Source organism: Pelobates fuscus, chromosome 7, assembly GCF_036172605.1.
Source record: "Pelobates fuscus isolate aPelFus1 chromosome 7, aPelFus1.pri, whole genome shotgun sequence".
NCBI classification, from domain to species: Eukaryota; Metazoa; Chordata; class Amphibia; order Anura; family Pelobatidae; genus Pelobates; species Pelobates fuscus.
This window is the reverse complement of record NC_086323.1, coordinates 190,996,844-191,014,624: the sequence shown is the minus strand read 5'-3', so window position 1 is coordinate 191,014,624 and position 17,781 is coordinate 190,996,844. Positions and strand designations below refer to the sequence as shown.

General features: G+C 45.2%; 1 protein-coding gene across 2 annotated transcripts; it reads left to right on the top strand.

The window, feature by feature from the left end:
- Positions 1-298: 298 nt before the first annotated feature.
- LOC134568409 (gastrula zinc finger protein XlCGF26.1-like) lies at positions 299-17,517 on the top strand. 2 transcript variants are annotated; one of them, XM_063426989.1, is made up of 2 exons: positions 299-327; positions 15,621-17,517. In XM_063426989.1, exon 2 carries the CDS (start codon positions 15,700-15,702, stop codon positions 17,146-17,148), a length of 1,449 nt encoding a protein of 482 aa, XP_063283059.1. In that variant the 5' UTR covers positions 299-327; positions 15,621-15,699; the 3' UTR covers positions 17,149-17,517. The 2 variants fall into 2 exon arrangements, with proteins under 2 accessions (XP_063283059.1, XP_063283058.1); XM_063426988.1 differs by lacking the exon at positions 299-327 and adding an exon at positions 9,686-9,779 and having other exon boundaries at positions 15,575-17,517.
- Positions 17,518-17,781: the final 264 nt, after the last annotated feature.

The following is a 17,781-nucleotide window of genomic DNA, read 5'->3' as shown; positions in this document are numbered from 1 at the left end:
CAGCACATACAGGATCCATAGACACAATCTAATGGTGTAAAATAAAATGTCAATCATCCAGTTGTTTTAGCCAGTTCCATTAGTAGGAATACACACAGGGTCTGCCAGCTTCATACAGCTACTCTGAGGACTCAGATCCCCTCTGTGAGCACACTGTCAGTCTCCATGCTTGCTGACTGTGAGCCCAGCTTCACTTCCTACTCACACACAGCGGTGACGTCATCGCCCCCTCCCCCTCCCCCTGTGCAGAGACAGAGCACAGTGTGTTCTCAGTGCGGAGTGTGAGTGCTCACTGAACGGAGTGTGAGTGCTCACTGAACGGAGTGTGTCTCCAGGCAGGCAAGTTTTATACACTACAACTGGGGGGCTGAGGCAGGGGGAAGGGGGTCAGCATGGGGAAGAGAATGTGAGGGAACATGGATAGGGGGGGATGGGCAGCATGGAGAGAGGTGGTGGGGGGCAGCATGGAGAGAGGTGGTGGGGGGCAGCATGTAGGGAGAGGGGGAGGGGGGCAGCATGGAGGGAGAGAAAGAGATGGGCAGTGGGGAGGATTCTGAGTCTTTAATGGAATGCTGCCACTAGTCAGACAATTAGTTTAATTGGGAAGTATAACTAAATGATATGGTAGAGGGTGATCCAGATATTCTGTGGATCATTATTATTTAATGTATAACATATCATTGTTGCATATACTGCAGACACATGGCATTTTTCAAGGTTAACTCATCAATGGAAGGGTTAAATGTTAGTTAGGACAAAGCCATATGTTGCCTGTCAATCAAAGGGTTAACAAGAAACCCTGACTTTGTACTTTTGAAGCTAACAATAGATAGTGTCTGCTGACTGCAGCTACATACCATACATTACATCATATAGCAGGGAGCATGTGTGAGCCTTTTTGGGAGAAAGATACAGCTATATAAACATGTCAAAGGACAGTCAGACCTCCTCATTCATCCATAGTGCACACATCCTGCAGTCATTCTTCACATCAATTCTCTTTGTAAGATTATTAACCTGTTGTTTTCTTTCTGTAATATTCATTCAATACACATACTTTATATTTATTTTGGTCATTGTTTCATTTATTAAAATATTAATGCAGTAATAGTCAAGTTAGGTTTTGAAAGTTAAAGGGACAATATAGTCACCAGAACAACTACAGCTTATTACCGTAAGTGTTCATGCATAGCAAGACCACTAATTATTATCTTACATATATATTATTCTTATTATAGCCAAATTTACCACCCTAACTCCTCCCACAGTGTTTACACTACATAGACAGTAATATACCGAAACGTGCGGATTGTTCCCGATTGGATTGCTATTACTTTGTGGAACGTTTCGCCGAATGGTTCACGGAATATCGATGTTCTTGTGGCAAAATTGGTCCCATAGGAATGAATGGCAAAATGTTAAAAACTAGAGTGGGAGCTGGCAAAAGCTGAAAAATCAGGACATGATTTCTAAACTGCCACCACTCCCTCATTTTCAGGCCCACCTACACCAACTTATATCAAAACGTTCAGCTATCCCTGCTGCCACTAGAAATGTCCACGGCTAAGCCATAGTCCTGATAGTTTTCACAATCTGACCATTTGTTTGCAACTCACGCCATCCATTGACATTCATTGAAACTTCACTCTAGCCAGCTCAAACTTGAAGGGCAATTTCTAAACTGCGACTGTGCCTTCATTGTTAATATTTCAGAGACATAGGTTGTTATGTATTGAGTTTTATGCAGTCCACCTTCCAGTAGATGGCAACATAGTGAAGTTATGCACTTGTTCTGTTGTGTTTAGTCTCTTTTGTGTTATGTCATTATGTGTGTGTACTGAAGTAAAGAGAAGTTCTATTTTACTACAATGTCTGAGAGCCATTTGTAAATATATAACATGCTAATACACTAAAGGCTCTCAGACATTGTAGTAAAATAGAACTTCTCTTTACTTCAGTACTTCAGAGACCAGGGTGGAGAGGTTACATCTGCACATTTTTTGGTATAAGATTCAGGCTTGGTTCAAGGTTAATCAACAGCTATGTCAGTATAAGAGGCAATATAAAGCGTTGAAGATCAGTATGGAAACTGACATGAGGGTTAAGTAATAAAATAATACAATAATACAAGTACTTGCTGAACAGGCTAGCATTAAACGTTTAGGGTAACAAGAGTGGTTAACTTGGTAAAGTTACAGTATGCATGACTAACTGACTCTGAGAGTGGCTATAATACCTCGACTGTGCTGTGTATATTAATAACAGTATGAGTAGTTCTAAACAGGCTAGGTAGGGAGGCAGTTAAGAACTATATGCTTTAGGAGTAATAACAGCCAGCCCCTATGCAATGCGATAAGTGGGTACATTATGTGAGAGTCATGAGCAGCTGTTGGATACATTTTGTGCCTGTGTGGTGCAGGATTATAACAGATTGGTTAAACATATCCTTTGCTAGGCCTACATGCTTGTCTCTTGAGGGTGCTATGTGAACGATAAGAGAGAGCATGGTTAACTGTGAATACTAGTTAATACTAGTGAATACTAGCTAATAAAAGCAAGTAAAATATATGAAACTCTATGTTTTGACTTCGGTGCCTTGTTAGAAAACATGCTAGGCTATAAAGGTATTAAGCAAAAAATATATAGTATATATATATATATAAAGTGGATAGCGCACTGAAAACCCAAGAAAATATATCAGGGTATTTAACACAATATGAAAGATATACAATACATATACCCATAAAGCAGATCTTTGTCTTGATGTCTCTGAAAAGAGTAAAGCTTACATAGGGCAATATTGTACTGATAGGTATCCAGGTATCATATGTATATGTTTAAATGGTAGAAATTCCTACTCACATTTAAATGAGCCTGTATTCAAACTGGCTCAGATGCACCTGATGAAGGCATTTAGCCTGTACTTCTTCAATGTAAGATTTTATTATTCAGTTTAAAATAAATGTTGAATACTTTTTCCTAACATTATTCTCTGATTTCTATCATACTGGGGAGGAACATATCCACTAAAGGATTTGACCCACATATCCTACTCAAGTCTATATACCTGAGCCAGTTTGAATACAGGCTCATTTAAATGTGAGTAGGAATTTCTACCATTTAAACATATACATATGATACCTGGATACCTATCAGTACAATATTGCCCTATGTAAGCTTTACTCTTTTCAGAGACATCAAGACAAAGATCTGCTTTATGGGTATATGTATTGTATATCTTTCATATTGTGTTAAATACCCTGATATATTTTCTTGGGTTTTCAGTGCGCTATCCACTTTATATATATATATATATACTATATATTTTTTGCTTTATGTTTTTCTGTGAAACTGTGTGGTTGATTTCACTGTGGTTTTAGCAGCACATCATAGCGCCACCTTACCACCACCCCTTTTTTTCTATAAAGGTATTAAACATTGCTTTGTTGAGAAGGCGGTCGTTCACTTTAGCCCGGACCGGCTGGCAAACTATACGGTGTAAGTAAGCGTAGTTCAGGCAACAACATTGTGGTAATATAGACAGTATGAAATTTAAAGAAAACACATAAGGAAAAAAGGTAATCATATGGGAAAAACATAAGAGAATACCACTGGTGGTAAGGAACTGGAGAGCGTATATGGCTCTAGTCCGTGTGGCTGACCGGTTGCGGAGACAGTTCAGCCTATGCTGTAGTTTCCCGATACAGCCTATGCTGTAGTTTCCCGATAGCCAGGGAGAGTGACATCTGCTTTCAGGCTGTGGAGTGGGTTGCAAATAAAGTCCATTCTCTGGGGTCGACAGTGCCCGCGTGTTCGGTGACTGCCATCGGTGCGTTGTGTGTTGCTGTATGTGCCACCATGTCGGGGCGTTCTTCCCTGCCGGTGTCTGCCTCTGCATCAGGCGGTTGCGACCACTTGTGGGTGAGTTCTCGCTGTTATGTTGGTGGGAGGTCGGGCCGATGTGCATCCGCCTGTGTGCTTGCCGGTTCCCTGGGGTCTTTGGCGCGATCCTGTAGCCGTGTTCAGGTAGAGTGCTGGGCCTTGGGGTCCGTTTGGTTGAGTTATTTGTCTGTGAGAGGGGGCAGGTGTGTGCGCCCGGTTCGTGATCCCGCCGTGCCGGCCTTTGGTGTTTGCGCGGCCTGGTGGCCGCCTTGAAGGCCAGAGCTGGGTGTGCATAATGACGTCTGCGGGTGGTTGGTCTTAGCCACGAGGCCACTAATTGTGTAGCCCGATGGTAGGTCACCCCCCTGTCCACCAATGTTGTGCAGAATTTCAGGCACAGCTGGTCTAGGGCCACCAGAGGCTGGAGTGCGGCATGGCTGACCACTGACTTTTTTCTGTGTCTTAGCTGGGCGACCATTTTGGCTGGGCCTCAGGTGCCCCGTGCTTTTGCAAGTTGCGTGGTCTGGGTATCTCGCACACCGTTTAGGTTTGCTTGGGTCATACGTATTGTGTCCGTCGCTTGGTGGTATCGGGATATCCCTCACCGGCCAGGGGGGTGAACGGGTTCTGGAGGGGTGCAGCGTTTTTCCGCTGAGCTGTTGGCGCGGAGGTCGGCCGCCTCTCCCGCGCCTGCATAGGTTGGTAGGCCGCAATCCTATATCTGCCCCAGGTTGCTTCTCCGAGCTCGGCGATTCGGCAAATTGAGTTTCGGGGGTCACCCCATTACTCTGCTGTTTCATTGTGGAAGGTTTGATATGGTAGTTTTGGGGGAATGTCGCTTGTTAGCCGTTTTTTGCGGGAGCTCTGGTTGAGTGCCTGGAAATAAGTTTTATACAGTAGAGAGTATCTAAGGTGTTCCAACTGGCTACATTTATGAAAAGAAATTAGAGATTTACTGTACTTATCCATCCTAGACCACTTCAGACTTCGGGGTTTAGGTTTATAGAGGGCCGCCATCAGGGGGTGACATCCATGACGGTTGTCACGGGCCCGGTGGTCCTGGGGGGCCCGGACTGGGCATTCCCTATCTGCACATATATATAGCGATGATTGCTATATATATGTGCAGCCGCGGGTCCCCGGCTCCCTGTATTTGCAGAGGGGGCCTAGCAGACTGCAGCTGTACTTTACAGCTCTTCCCTCTCTCTAACTCCCGCGAGCGTGGGTTACCATGACAATGCGGCACGCACGTCTTGCGGGAGTTAGAGAGAGGGAAGAGCTGTAAAGTACAGCTGCAGTCTGCCGGGCCCCCTCTGCAAATACAGGGAGCTGGGGGCCCCACAATGCCACCAGACCACCAGGGATGGAATCTCCCCCCTCCCTGGACCAGGTAAGAAGCAGGGAGGGGGAAATAACAGATTACAATTAGTGTGTGTAAGTAAGATTTTACTATATTTTTAACCCTATAGGGTCAAGAATACATGTTTGTGTTCCTGACCTTATAGTGATCCTTTAACCCCTTAAGGACCAAACTTCTGGAATAAAAGGGAATCATGACGTGTCACACACGTCATGTGTCTTTAAGGGGTTAAAGGGACACTATAGTCACCAGAACAACTTTAACTTAATGTACTTGTTCTGGTGACCATAGTCAATCCTTGCAGGCATTTTGCTATAAACACTGCCGTTTCAAAGTGTTCAGTGTTTACATTAGTGCCTAAGGACATTTCCAGTGGCCACTCCTCAGCTGGTCACTAGAGGTCCTTCCTGGGTCAGTTTAACACTGTGGAGCACTGACGTTCAGTGTCTCCACGTTCTGCATGGAGACACTGAACTTTCCTCTTAGAGATTCATTGATGCTGTATGAGAAGATGCTGACTGGCCAAAGCGGCGTTTTGCCCCACCCCTGACCCTCGTCATTGACGATAACAACCAATCCAATTCTTTGTTTTTTTTTTTATATTCACACACTACCCCCACATTATGATTGTCTGATATCGTCAGTGTGGCGAACAGAACCTTGCCACTGATTCTTGGAGGGGCCTGCTTGCCAGCCTCTTGCCCCAGGCCACTGCAATAGAGCTGGCTAAAATACATTAAAAATACTCTGTTCGGGATTATATGGTTCGGTTACCGAACAACCGCACAAACCAGAGACCACCCTGGAGTTTGTTAACACCTATTAACAACTTGGAACATTTCTCACTGCAGTGTTCTAATTGTTCGTCTGGGTCAGGGGTCTGCAACCTTTAAGACAAAAAGAGCCACTTGGACCCGTTTCTGAAGAAAAAAACAAAACTGGGAGCCGCAAAACCATTGCGACATTTAAAACAAATATAACACTGCATATATTGTTTCTTACCTTAATGCTATATATACAGGATTGTGCAGTCACCTGTCAATCTGAACATCCTTTTAAGTCCATAGAGCCTCCCCCTTCTTACCCCATTGGCCGGGGGGCGTGATTTACGATCTTATTCAATAGGCAATCAATCTTTCATATGCGGACTTAAATTAATTCTAACAAGCTGAACTCCTTATATCAACCAAAACAACATCTAAATCTAAAGTAAAATCCTATTATTCACCAGGTTACACATAATATTTAAAAGCCAGTAATATAAGCAACTTAGCAAGACTCCTCACTTCAAATGTATATGTATAACATCTCAAAAATGTGATCTTAAAAGAGGGTCTTATTGTTTAATTATACTTTATCATGGTACTCCTAAAGGTCTACCACTATACAGAATGAACATCATATAGGGTTAATCAAATCTAAATATAAAATGAATATCAAATAGGGTTAATCACTCCTGAGTATAAAGGGATAAAATTTTTCTCCATTTACTATTACAATAATATCTAGAGCAGACAGTATGGATATTTTGATTCTTTTATACACATTTATCCGAAAAACCTGCTCGAAAGAAGAGGAAGATTACAAAGCAGATTAAAGGGAAAGATATAGAGATAAATTCATAAAAAACGACAAACTTCAAATTCCCACCTCATTTCTTGTTTTGGCAATTTATTGTCCAGATTCTCACCCCTCCAATTTCTACTAACTCTTTCTATCCCAATAAATTTTAACTTGGTGACATCTCCCTGATGTTTATGAATAAAGTGGGAGGAAAGGGGGTGTTCTTTAAAACCTTTTTTTATATTTCGTACATGCTCCTCAATGCAGGAGGCTGGCAATTAATCTTCTCCAATGCCCAGTGGCGAGGTCGGTTTTGCCACATTTCTCCCCTTTCCCAAAAAGACTAACAAGGTATCTGACCTCCTGTCGGTCAGTGCCTTGGTTAGTCCAGCAACCCACCTACAAAACATAATCAGCAGTACAGCCCACCCACAATAAATAGTTACTGCACCTGGGGGAATGTGTAACTTGTCTTTGTCAAGGGGCTCCCCCACGGCTGTGTGGGGTACTTTTCTTGGACCAGTCTATGAGGTCCCTCAACATTTGAGAGTAGGGACCACCTGCTTCTGCACCCGGTAACTCTGGCTGCTGCTGGGGATCTGGGCCAGCATCCCGGTGGGCACGGTGGAGAGACCTCGGTCCCATCTCCACCTGCCTGTTGTGGTTCCTCACAGGACCAGTCTATGAGGACCCCTACTTCGGGTTCCTCTGGCCGCCACAGGGGGAAGCAGTTAACCTCCTCGAATGCAGCCTGCTGTAACACTTCTTCCGCTGAGCATATTCTCTCTCTTTCGCCAGCTGGAATTCTCAGTCCATCCTTGCGTTTCGCTTGGCTGTGACCTGGTTCTAGACCGCCTGGCATATATCCATGGGCACATTATCACCATACTGGGCCACTCGCTGCCTCACCCCTGCCAGCCAATCCTCTCCAGAGCCTTCCATACTTGTCTGCTCCAAGTCGGTGGATACCTCTGCTTCCAGGGGTGCTGCACGAGTGCTAGCGGTGCCCTCAATTTGTAACTCCACAAACGGTGTCTTCGAGCTGCTTTACCTCGCACTAGGATGCCATCCAACACTTGCCACCACTGTAACAGATCACCTGGCACCCCAACTGGGTACCTCCGTTGAAGGATGCTCCTAGCGCTTCCTGAGGGCTCCGAGCACTCTAGCAGACACCACAACCACCATAGACCGAACCTCTCTTCCTTCAGAGCGAAGCAGGAACAAGCTCTTAAAAGAGTTTAGGAGTGATTATAGCAAGGGAATATGCAGAGCTTAGCAATCCCTTGTAGCAGATTCCCCCAATCAGAGACAGGACTCCAAATTGAGGGTGAAGTAGAACTGAAGCTTTTAATCAAACACTCTGCTTTTATGCACACAGGGTTTTGCAAAACAACCAATCAATATGTACAATACACTCAGACACTCCCAGCAATTACACACAAAATCATACAAATTGGTCCAGTGGTTCAAAAGTTAGTTGGAAATCCCTTTTTGACCAACTGCAAGCATGACTTGGGTGTGGTAAGCCAATTATCTCCAGCATACAGAAAATATTTCCATTTACAACAACGGTAAAAACACATAAAAATACATAATTCCGGGGGAGTGGCCAACCGAGCAACAGAGAAGACGTGTTTACACAGAGCTCTGTCCCAGATAGCAGAAAAAGCCGCTTTAAACACGGAAACTAAAAACCTAAATACGCTGAGAGCCAACCACCCTCACACGGAAGGTAATATGGGGCGAAAGAACAAAAAAACCTCGCCATCCAGAGGCTCCAAAATTGCAAGATATAAGATTATCCTTTGAGAGGCCTACACCGCGGGCCCAAGCCAAAATGGCGCCCGACCCGCCTAGCGAGGATGAGGCCTTGGAGAATTGCCAAGAGGAGGAAGACGCCCAGACCACACAGTCGGAGGAGACCCCCTATAATGAGTCGGAATCAGAGGAAGACTCCTCACCGGCTACAAAGAGAGACATTAAAAACCTCCTGCTGGATATGCGGCGGGTGTGGAAGGCTGACCTCCTAGACACTCGCACGAAAATAGGGACCCTCAAACAGCGGGTCGCAGCACTCGAAACTAAGGAATCAACTACAGCCCAGAGTATGCAAGAGTCTCACATCAATCTGCAAGCACTAACAGACCAAGTACAGAAACTTACCAGGTCGATGTTAGTGATGGAGTCCAGACACAGAAGGAGGAACATCCGCCTCCGCGGCATTCCGGAGCGTATTGAAGGGGACGCTGTACTGCCCTTCCTTCTACGCTTCATGGCCTCGTTAGGCATAGGAGGCAATACGAGCTCAGAAACACTGACATCAGCGTTCCGGGTCCGTAAAGCGGCAGCTGCCCCTGCAGACGCCCCAAGAGACGTGATTGCCGCCAACAGATCTTTTGAATCTGTTGAGATCGATAAAATATCAAAATGGTTTTGCTGTTTATTTAGTTGAAATTTTAACCCTTTCTTTGGAACCTTTTAATGTTATTTTGTTGATTCCATTTCAATTAAATTATAGATACCTTTTATCTGTGTTAGCTCATCTATTACCTTTCCCTTTCTTTCTTTTTTGGCCGAGTTTTCTTCCTCTCCTTCCTCTTTTATTGAATGTCTTCTTCTTTTGTGGTGCAGCATAGAGTTCATATCCTGCTTGTCTTTGTTTCTCTCTATAACTCTTCTCCAAAAATCCTGTTCATGATTTCCAAAACCTGATAACGGTTCTGGATAAGCCTATCATCACGTAGAGGAACTCATACGACTCCAGCACTTCAAAAATAAAGAAATTTAAAAAAAAAAGTTTAAATGTAGTTAAGTGAGGCGATATAGACAAAATAAAATTTTGTAAAACCAAATGAAATCAAGTTTTGATAGTGAAGGAGTTAATGCTCAATAAAGGTCCTTCTCAATCGGTATTAAGCTTCATAGTTGTATTTCAGATCTTTCAAGAAGAGTGGCAGTTTTTCCAAGTATGGTAAACAAGTACCGTATATACTCGAGTATAAGCCGACCCGAATATAAGCCGAGGCCCCTAATTTTACCCCAAAAAACTGGGAAAACTTATTGACTCGAGTATAAGACTAGGGTGGGAAATGCAGCAGCTACTGGTAAATTTCTAAATAAAATTAGATCCTAAAAAAATTTATATTAATTGAATATTTATTTACAGTGTGTGTATATAATGAATGCAGTGTGTGCGTATGAGTGCAGTGTGCGTATGAGTGCAGTGTGCGTATGAGTGCAGTGTGCGTATGAGTGCAGTGTGCGTATGAGTGCAGTGTGCGTATGAGTGCAGTGTGCGTATGAGTGCAGTGTGCGTATGAATGCAGTGCGTGTATGAGTGCAGTGTGTGTGTGTATGAGTGCAGTGTGAGTGCAGTGTGTGTGTGTGTATGAGTGCAGTGTGTGTGCGTATATATTAATTTAATATTTATTTCCAGTGTGTGTATATAATGAATGCAGTGTGTGTGTGTATGAATGCAGTGTGTATGAATGCAGTGTGTGTGAGTGCAGTGTGTATGAGTGCAGTGTGTGTATGAGTGCAGTGTGTGTATGAATGCAGTGTGTTATCAGAGTCCATACAGATGTTCAAACAGCTACTAGATGCATACTTGCAAAGACAGAATATTCAAGGATATAATCTTTCAATGTAGGGTAATAACTGCTTGATTCAAGGATAAATCTGACTGCCATTCTGGGGTCAAGAAGGAATTTTTTGTCCTAGCTTGTTGCAAAATTGTGCTTCAAACTGGGGTTTTTTTTTTTTGGTTTTTTTTGGCCTTTTGGATCAACAGCAAAAAACAGGTGTGAGGAAGGCTGAACTTGATGGACGCAAGTCTCTTTTCAGCTATCTAACTATGTTACTATGTAACTATGTGTTTATATGAATGGAGTGTGAGTGTGTGTGATGCAGTGTGTGTTTGTGTATGTGTTGGTGGGGGTGGGCATTTAATATATTATTAATTTTTTTTTTTTTTTTATTATTATTCATTATTTAATTATTATTATTATTTATTTTTTTAATTATATTTTTTTTTCGTCCCCCCTCCCTGCTTGATACATAGCAGGGAGGGGGGCTCCTTCCCTGGTGGTCCAGTGTCATTGGTAGTTCAGTGGGGGGAGAGGGGTGCTGGCAGAGCTGTACTTACCTTTCTTGCAGGTCCTGTCAGCTCCCTCCTCCTCCGCGCGGTCTGTGCAGCTCCCTCTGTCAGCTCACAGCGGCTCTCGCGAGACTTACACTGGGAGCTGACCGAGGTGCTGAACGGACGGCGCAGAGGAGGAGTGTTACGGTTGCCTCCAGGCTGGCTGGAAGTTGGACCGTAGAAAAGGATGCTCCTAGCGCTCACCAAATGACCATCTGCACCGCAGCCACCATAAGCACTGCAGACTCCCCGAACCACCGCTGCTGGGCTGGTATCTCGCCGTCTGCTCTGCGCCCTGGACCTACGACCAGGCTCCAGGTTCCAATAGGTGAACCTCTCCCTTCTGTAGAGCGAAGCAGGATCAGGAACAAGAGCTCTTACAAGAGCTCAACAGCTAAGGGAGTATGAAGAGCATAGCAATCCCTGTAGTGATTATAGCTGTCCCCTACAAACATGAGTCGAGGCTGCAAGTTAGAGGGTCAGAAGAGGTCTGAGATGCTGGAACACCCAGCCTGGCTTTTATTGAGGTTACATGCAAATAGGACACTCCCAGGGGGAGGCATAAAATCACCAATCACACATCTGGTGCAGCCCACACATTTCCTCCCCTCAGATAAACAGTTAAACCAATTATTACATACAATAAAAATACAGTTTTTACACACACACACTAACTTTAAAACCATACATTCATTTTCAATAAAAGTTGCATATTCAGAATCAGCATACATCAAACATAAACCCTTCCAAAAATCAGCCAAATCCCTCCAGTGGATCAAAAGTTAGCTGGAAGTCCTTTATGACCGACCGCAAGCACAATTTCCTGCCCAAAACAGTTCCATAGATTTGGGCTGTGCGGTCGGTCAATTTCATGCGAAAAAACGACTAAGTCCCATTTCGAACGGGACTTAGTCTCTGGAGCTGCAAGTTCCGTATGGGAGAAGGTAAGGGTCAGCGGTGTTCGGCAGAATGTGTAGCCGATTTTAGTTCCACAGAATCTTTAGCATACACCGCTGACCGCATTCGAGTAAACCAAGATGGCCGCCGCCACGTGCAATTAACCGGCAGTAACCTCACAGCCTGGGAGGTAAATTGCCTGCACACTTTAGCTTCTGGGTGGTCCGTCTGTGTGGTACTTGGTTCAGTAAGCCCTATTTACTGAACCAAGTGGGGGAAAGCCAGGAACAAGTTATTTTAAAGGTCTGGGGACATAGTCTTAAGGGGGCATTGTTCAGCAAAGTCACAATATGTCCCCAGACGGTTCTTAAAGGGCCATACACACCAATAAAAGTTAATACATTTTCAGGGGCACAATCTTCCAGGGGCCATAGTCATGAGGCAGGAGGCTGGCAAATAGGCTTCTCCACAATCCAGGGAAGCAGGGCAATTTTTCATTTAAAGGGCCAGTTACAAATAGCCATTTGTAACATATCTCCCCTTTTGGAGGGAGACTAACCAGGCACCTGACCTTCTGTCGGTCAGTGCCTAAGTTAGTCTCGCAGCCCACCCACAAATAAACATTAACAGCAAAGTAGCCCCCCCACAATAAATAGTACTGGCCTGTAGGTCCCAGGTTGTAGGGTAACAATGCAGTACCCGCTGCCTTCCTGGCGCAGCTGGGCAAATAGCTGGTGGTACTTGGGGGGCAGGGGCCAGCGGCACTCTGCCCTGGTGCCAGCGCTTCTGCTGGAGTGGGGGTTTTGCAGGCCAGTCCTGTAGCAAGGGGGTCTGTAGGGCAGAGGCCAGCGGCGCTCTGTCCTGATGCCAGCTCTTCCGCTGGGATAGCTGGCAGAATGTCAATCTCTGCGCAAGGGTCAAAGGGAGGGCAGAGGCCAACTGCACTCTGCCCAGCTGCCAGCTCTTCTGCTGGGGAAATTAGGGCATAGTCCTGCCCGGGGGCAAAGGGAACGTGGGGGTCAGTGGGGGTTAACATCTCCACTGTTAACCCTGGGCCCCAGTTAGGAGTTAGCTGAGGAGGGGGGAATTGGCTTACCTCCTCCTCCTGATACTCCTGCGGCCGTTGGGAAGGGAGGTCGATGCTCTCCGCTTCTTGTGGAACATGCTGCGGCTGGGGAGAGAGACCGGTTGTCTCCTCTCCCTGGAAGGCACACTCCGGCTGGGGAGGGAGGTCGATGCTCTCCCCTCCCTGTAGCTGGGTCTGTGGCTGGGGATCTGGGCCGCCTGCCCAGCATCCCTGTAGGGCCGGTAGAGAGACTGCGGTCCCATCTCCACCTGCCTGCTGGGGGTCCTCCCAGGACCAGTCTATGAGGCCTGCTGCCTCGGGTATCTCTGGTTTCGGTTGGGGAAGGAGACCGGTTGTCTCTTCCCTCTGCACGGTATACTGCCGCTGGGGAGGGAGGTCGCTGCTCTCCTCTCCCTGTAACTCAGGCTGCCGCTGGGGAGGGAGGTCACCCTGGGGTTGGGGATCTGGGCCGCCTGCCCAGCATCCCTGTAGGGCCGGTAGAGAGACTGCGGTCCCATCTCCACCTGCCTGTTGGGGGTCCTCCCAGGACCAGTCTGTGAGGCCTGCTGCCTCGGGTATCTCTGGTTGGGGTTGGGGAAGGAGTCCGGTTGGCTCTTCCCTCTGCACGGTGCACTGCCGCTGGGGAGGGAGGTCGCTGCTCTCCTCTCCCTTTAACTCACGCTGCCGCTGGGGAGGGAGGTCGTTGCTCTCCGCTCCCTGTAACTCACCCTGGGGTTGGGGATCTGGGCCGCCTGCCCAGCATCCCTGTAGGGCCGGTAGAGAGACCTCGGTCCCATCTCCACCTGCCTGCTGGGGGTCTTTCCAGTACCACTCCATGCAGTCCTCTACTTTGGGTTTCTCTGGTTTGTGTTGGAAGAGGATATCGGCTACCTCATCTCCTTGACCACGACTCACCATTAACAGGATGAAATCGTACTCAAGATCACGTGACCTCTGGTTCTCTTGAAGCAGTTGCTGCACAGCTGCATCAACAATCTCCTTCTGGGGATTCGGGCCATATTTGGCTATTCTTCTCAGTACCTCAGTAACAAAATCTACGCCTTCATATCGATAGAACATGACTGCTGGTGGGGACGCTGTACGGGTACTGGCGTTGCCCTCACTAACTCTCATACGATACCAGTGCTGTTGGGGTGCTGCTCCTTACGCTAGGACGCCATCCCACCGCTGCCACCAAATGTTACGGTTGCCTCCAGGCTGGCTGGAAGTTGGACCGTAGAAAAGGATGCTCCTAGCGCTCACCAAATGACCATCAGCACCGCAGCCACCATAAGCACTGCAGACTCCCCGAACCACCGCTGCTGGGCTGGTATCTCGCCGTCTGCTCTGCGCCCTGGACCTACGACCAGGCTCCAGGTTCCAATAGGTGAACCTCTCCCTTCTGTAGAGCGAAGCAGGATCAGGAACAAGAGCTCTTACAAGAGCTCAACAGCTAAGGGAGTATGAAGAGCATAGCAATCCCTGTAGTGATTATAGCTGTCCCCTACAAACATGAGTCGAGGCTGCAAGTTAGAGGGTCAGAAGAGGTCTGAGATGCTGGAACACCCAGCCTGGCTTTTATTGAGGTTACATGCAAATAGGACACTCCCAGGGGGAGGCATAAAATCACCAATCACACATCTGGTGCAGCCCACACATTTCCTCCCCTCAGATAAACAGTTAAACCAATTATTACATACAATAAAAATACAGTTTTTACACACACACTGTAACTTTAAAACCATACATTCATTTTCAATAAAAGTTGCATATTCAGAATCAGCATACATCAAACATAAACCCTTCCAAAAATCAGCCAAATCCCTCCAGTGGATCAAAAGTTAGCTGGAAGTCCTTTATGACCGACCGCAAGCACAATTTCCTGCCCAAAACAGTTCCATAGATTTGGGCTGTGCGGTCGGTCAATTTCATGCGAAAAAACGACTAAGTCCCATTTCGAACGGGACTTAGTCTCTGGAGCTGCAAGTTCCGTATGGGAGAAGGTAAGGGTCAGCGGTGTTCGGCAGAATGTGTAGCCGATTTTAGTTCCACAGAATCTTTAGCATACACCGCTGACCGCATTCGAGTAAACCAAGATGGCCGCCGCCACGTGCAATTAACCGGCAGTAACCTCACAGCCTGGGAGGTAAATTGCCTGCACACTTTAGCTTCTGGGTGGTCCGCCTGTGTGGTACTCGGTTCAGTAAGCCCTATTTACTGAACCAAGTGGGGGAAAGCCAGGAACAAGTTATTTTAAAGGTCTGGGGACATAGTCTTAAGGGGGCATTGTTCAGCAAAGTCACAATATGTCCCCAGACGGTTCTTAAAGGGCCATACACACCAATAAAAGTTAATACATTTTCAGGGGCACAATCTTCCAGGGGCCATAGTCATGAGGCAGGAGGCTGGCAAATAGGCTTCTCCACAATCCAGGGAAGCAGGGCAATTTTTCATTTAAAGGGCCAGTTACAAATAGCCATTTGTAACAAGGAGAGAGCTGACAGGAGCTGCAGGAAAGGTAAGTACAGCTCTGCCAGCCCCCCTCTCCCCCCAGTCTGTATTATGGCAATGCAAATTGCCATAATACAGACTCTGACTCGAGTATAAGCCGAGTTGGGGTTTTTCAGCACAAAAAATGTGCTGAAAAACTCGGCTTATACTCGAGTATATACGGTAATGATTTATAGTAACAGGTTTTCTTTAAATCCCAGCATATTTCTTTCAGATATTGCCGTCAGCAGAAATTATCCTGAAGGACCTGAAAGGAAAAGAAATACACTAAGCAAGATTATGAAGAAATCTTTTGATAAAAGCACCAAGGATTCTAATGCTCAACAATCAATGAACCTCTTGGAATCCTGTATGTCTACAACTTCAATAATAAATGGAAAACAAAAAATATTCCCATGTTCTGAATGTGGGAAATATTTCCACTGTTATTCAAAATGTGTTATCCACCTGAGGACTCCCACAGGAAAGAAAGCTTACACATGTTCTAAATGTTTTAGCTTGCACTCAAATCTGGTTACTCATCAGAGAACTCACACAGGAGAGAAACCTTTTTCATGCCCTGAGTGTGGGAAATGTTTTAGCCAAAACTCAAGCCTTGCAAGACATCTAAGACTTCACACAAGAGAGGAATCTTTTTCATGCTTTGAATGTGGGAAATGTTTTAGTCGTTACTCAAGTGTTATTAGTCATCAGAGAACTCACACAGGAGAGAAACCTTTCATATGTTCTAAATGTGGGAAATGTTTTAGCTTGCACTCAAATCTGGTCACTCATCAGAGAACTCACACAGGAGAGAAACCTTTTCCATGCCCTGAATGTGGGAAATGTTTTAGACAAAACTCAAGCCTTGCTAGACATCTAAGACTTCACACAGGAGAGAAACCTTTCTCATGCTTTGAATGTGGGAAATGTTTTAGCCGTTACTTAAGTCTTGTTAGTCATCAGACAACTCACACAGGAGTGAAGCCTTTTTCATGTCATGAATGTGGGAAATGTTTTAACTGTCACTCAGCGTTTGCTAAACATCAAAGACTTCACACAGAAGAGAAACCTTTCCCATGTTCAGAATGTGGGAAATGTTTTAGCATTAAATCAAGTCTTGTTGGACACCAGAGAACTCACACAGGAGAGAAACCTTTTTCATGTAGTGAATGTGGGAAAGGTTTTAGCCGTCACTCAAGTCTTGTTAGTCATCAGAGAATTCACACAGGAGAGAAACCTTTTTCATGTAGTGAATGTGGAAAAGGTTTTAGCTGTCACTCAAATCTTATTAGTCATCAGAGAACTCACACAGGAGAAAAAACTTTTTCATGTTGTGAATGTGGGAAATGTTTTAGCCGTCACTCAAGTCTTGTTAGTCATCTGAGAACTCACACAGGAGAGAAACCTTTCTTATGTAGTGAATGTGGGAAATGTTTTAGCTGTCACTCAGATCTTGTTAGGCATCAGAGAACTCACACTGGAGAGAAACCTTTTTCATGCCCTGAATGTGGGAAATGTTTTAGCCTGCATCAACATCTTGTTGTACATCAGAGAATTCACACCGGAGAGAAACCTTTATCATGCTTTGAATGTGGGAAATGTTTTAGCTGTCACTCAAATCTTATTAGTCATCAGAGAACTCACACAGGAGAAAAAACTTTTTCATGTTGTGAATGTGGGAAATGTTTTAGCCGTCACTCAAGTCTTGTTAGTCATCAGAGAACTCACACAGGAGAGCAACTGTAGCAGAGCTCCCTGTACCATGGCTGGGTACCTCCGCCAAGGACCGATTCTTAGCTGGAACAGGGAAAAAACCTTAGCGCTTCTGCCCCAGTCGCCGTGGCTTGACTGTGGTCCGCCTGGAGCCTCTCTCTTTCCTGGAGCAGGATAGTGGACTATGTAGTGTATGTGGGGAATGTTTTATCAGAAAACTCATAGGAGTGAATCCTTTTACATGTTCTGAATGCGGAAAATATTTTAGCCAGAACTCAATCCTTGTTGTTCATCATAGAATTCACACAGGGAGAAGCCTTACAGTGAATGTGGGAAATGTATTGTCAGTAAATCAGATCTGCTGCAACATCAGAGAAGTCACACAGAAAATAAATCTTTCATTCTGAATGTGGAAAATGTTATAGTCCCTTTTAAGGTTTTATGAGGTATCGATCGATTTACTTGGAAGTTAAACGTATTGTATTGTGAATGTGAAACATACTAAAACTGTAATTCAAATGTTATTTACCATTTAAATGGTACCATCAAATGTTATTTACCTGCATCTCACGCTATAGGAAAATGTTTATTTTGCTGACACTATAATAACTCCCATTCTTTTTACATTACGTGCCATTTTTTTTAACAGTTTAGTATTGATTCTTA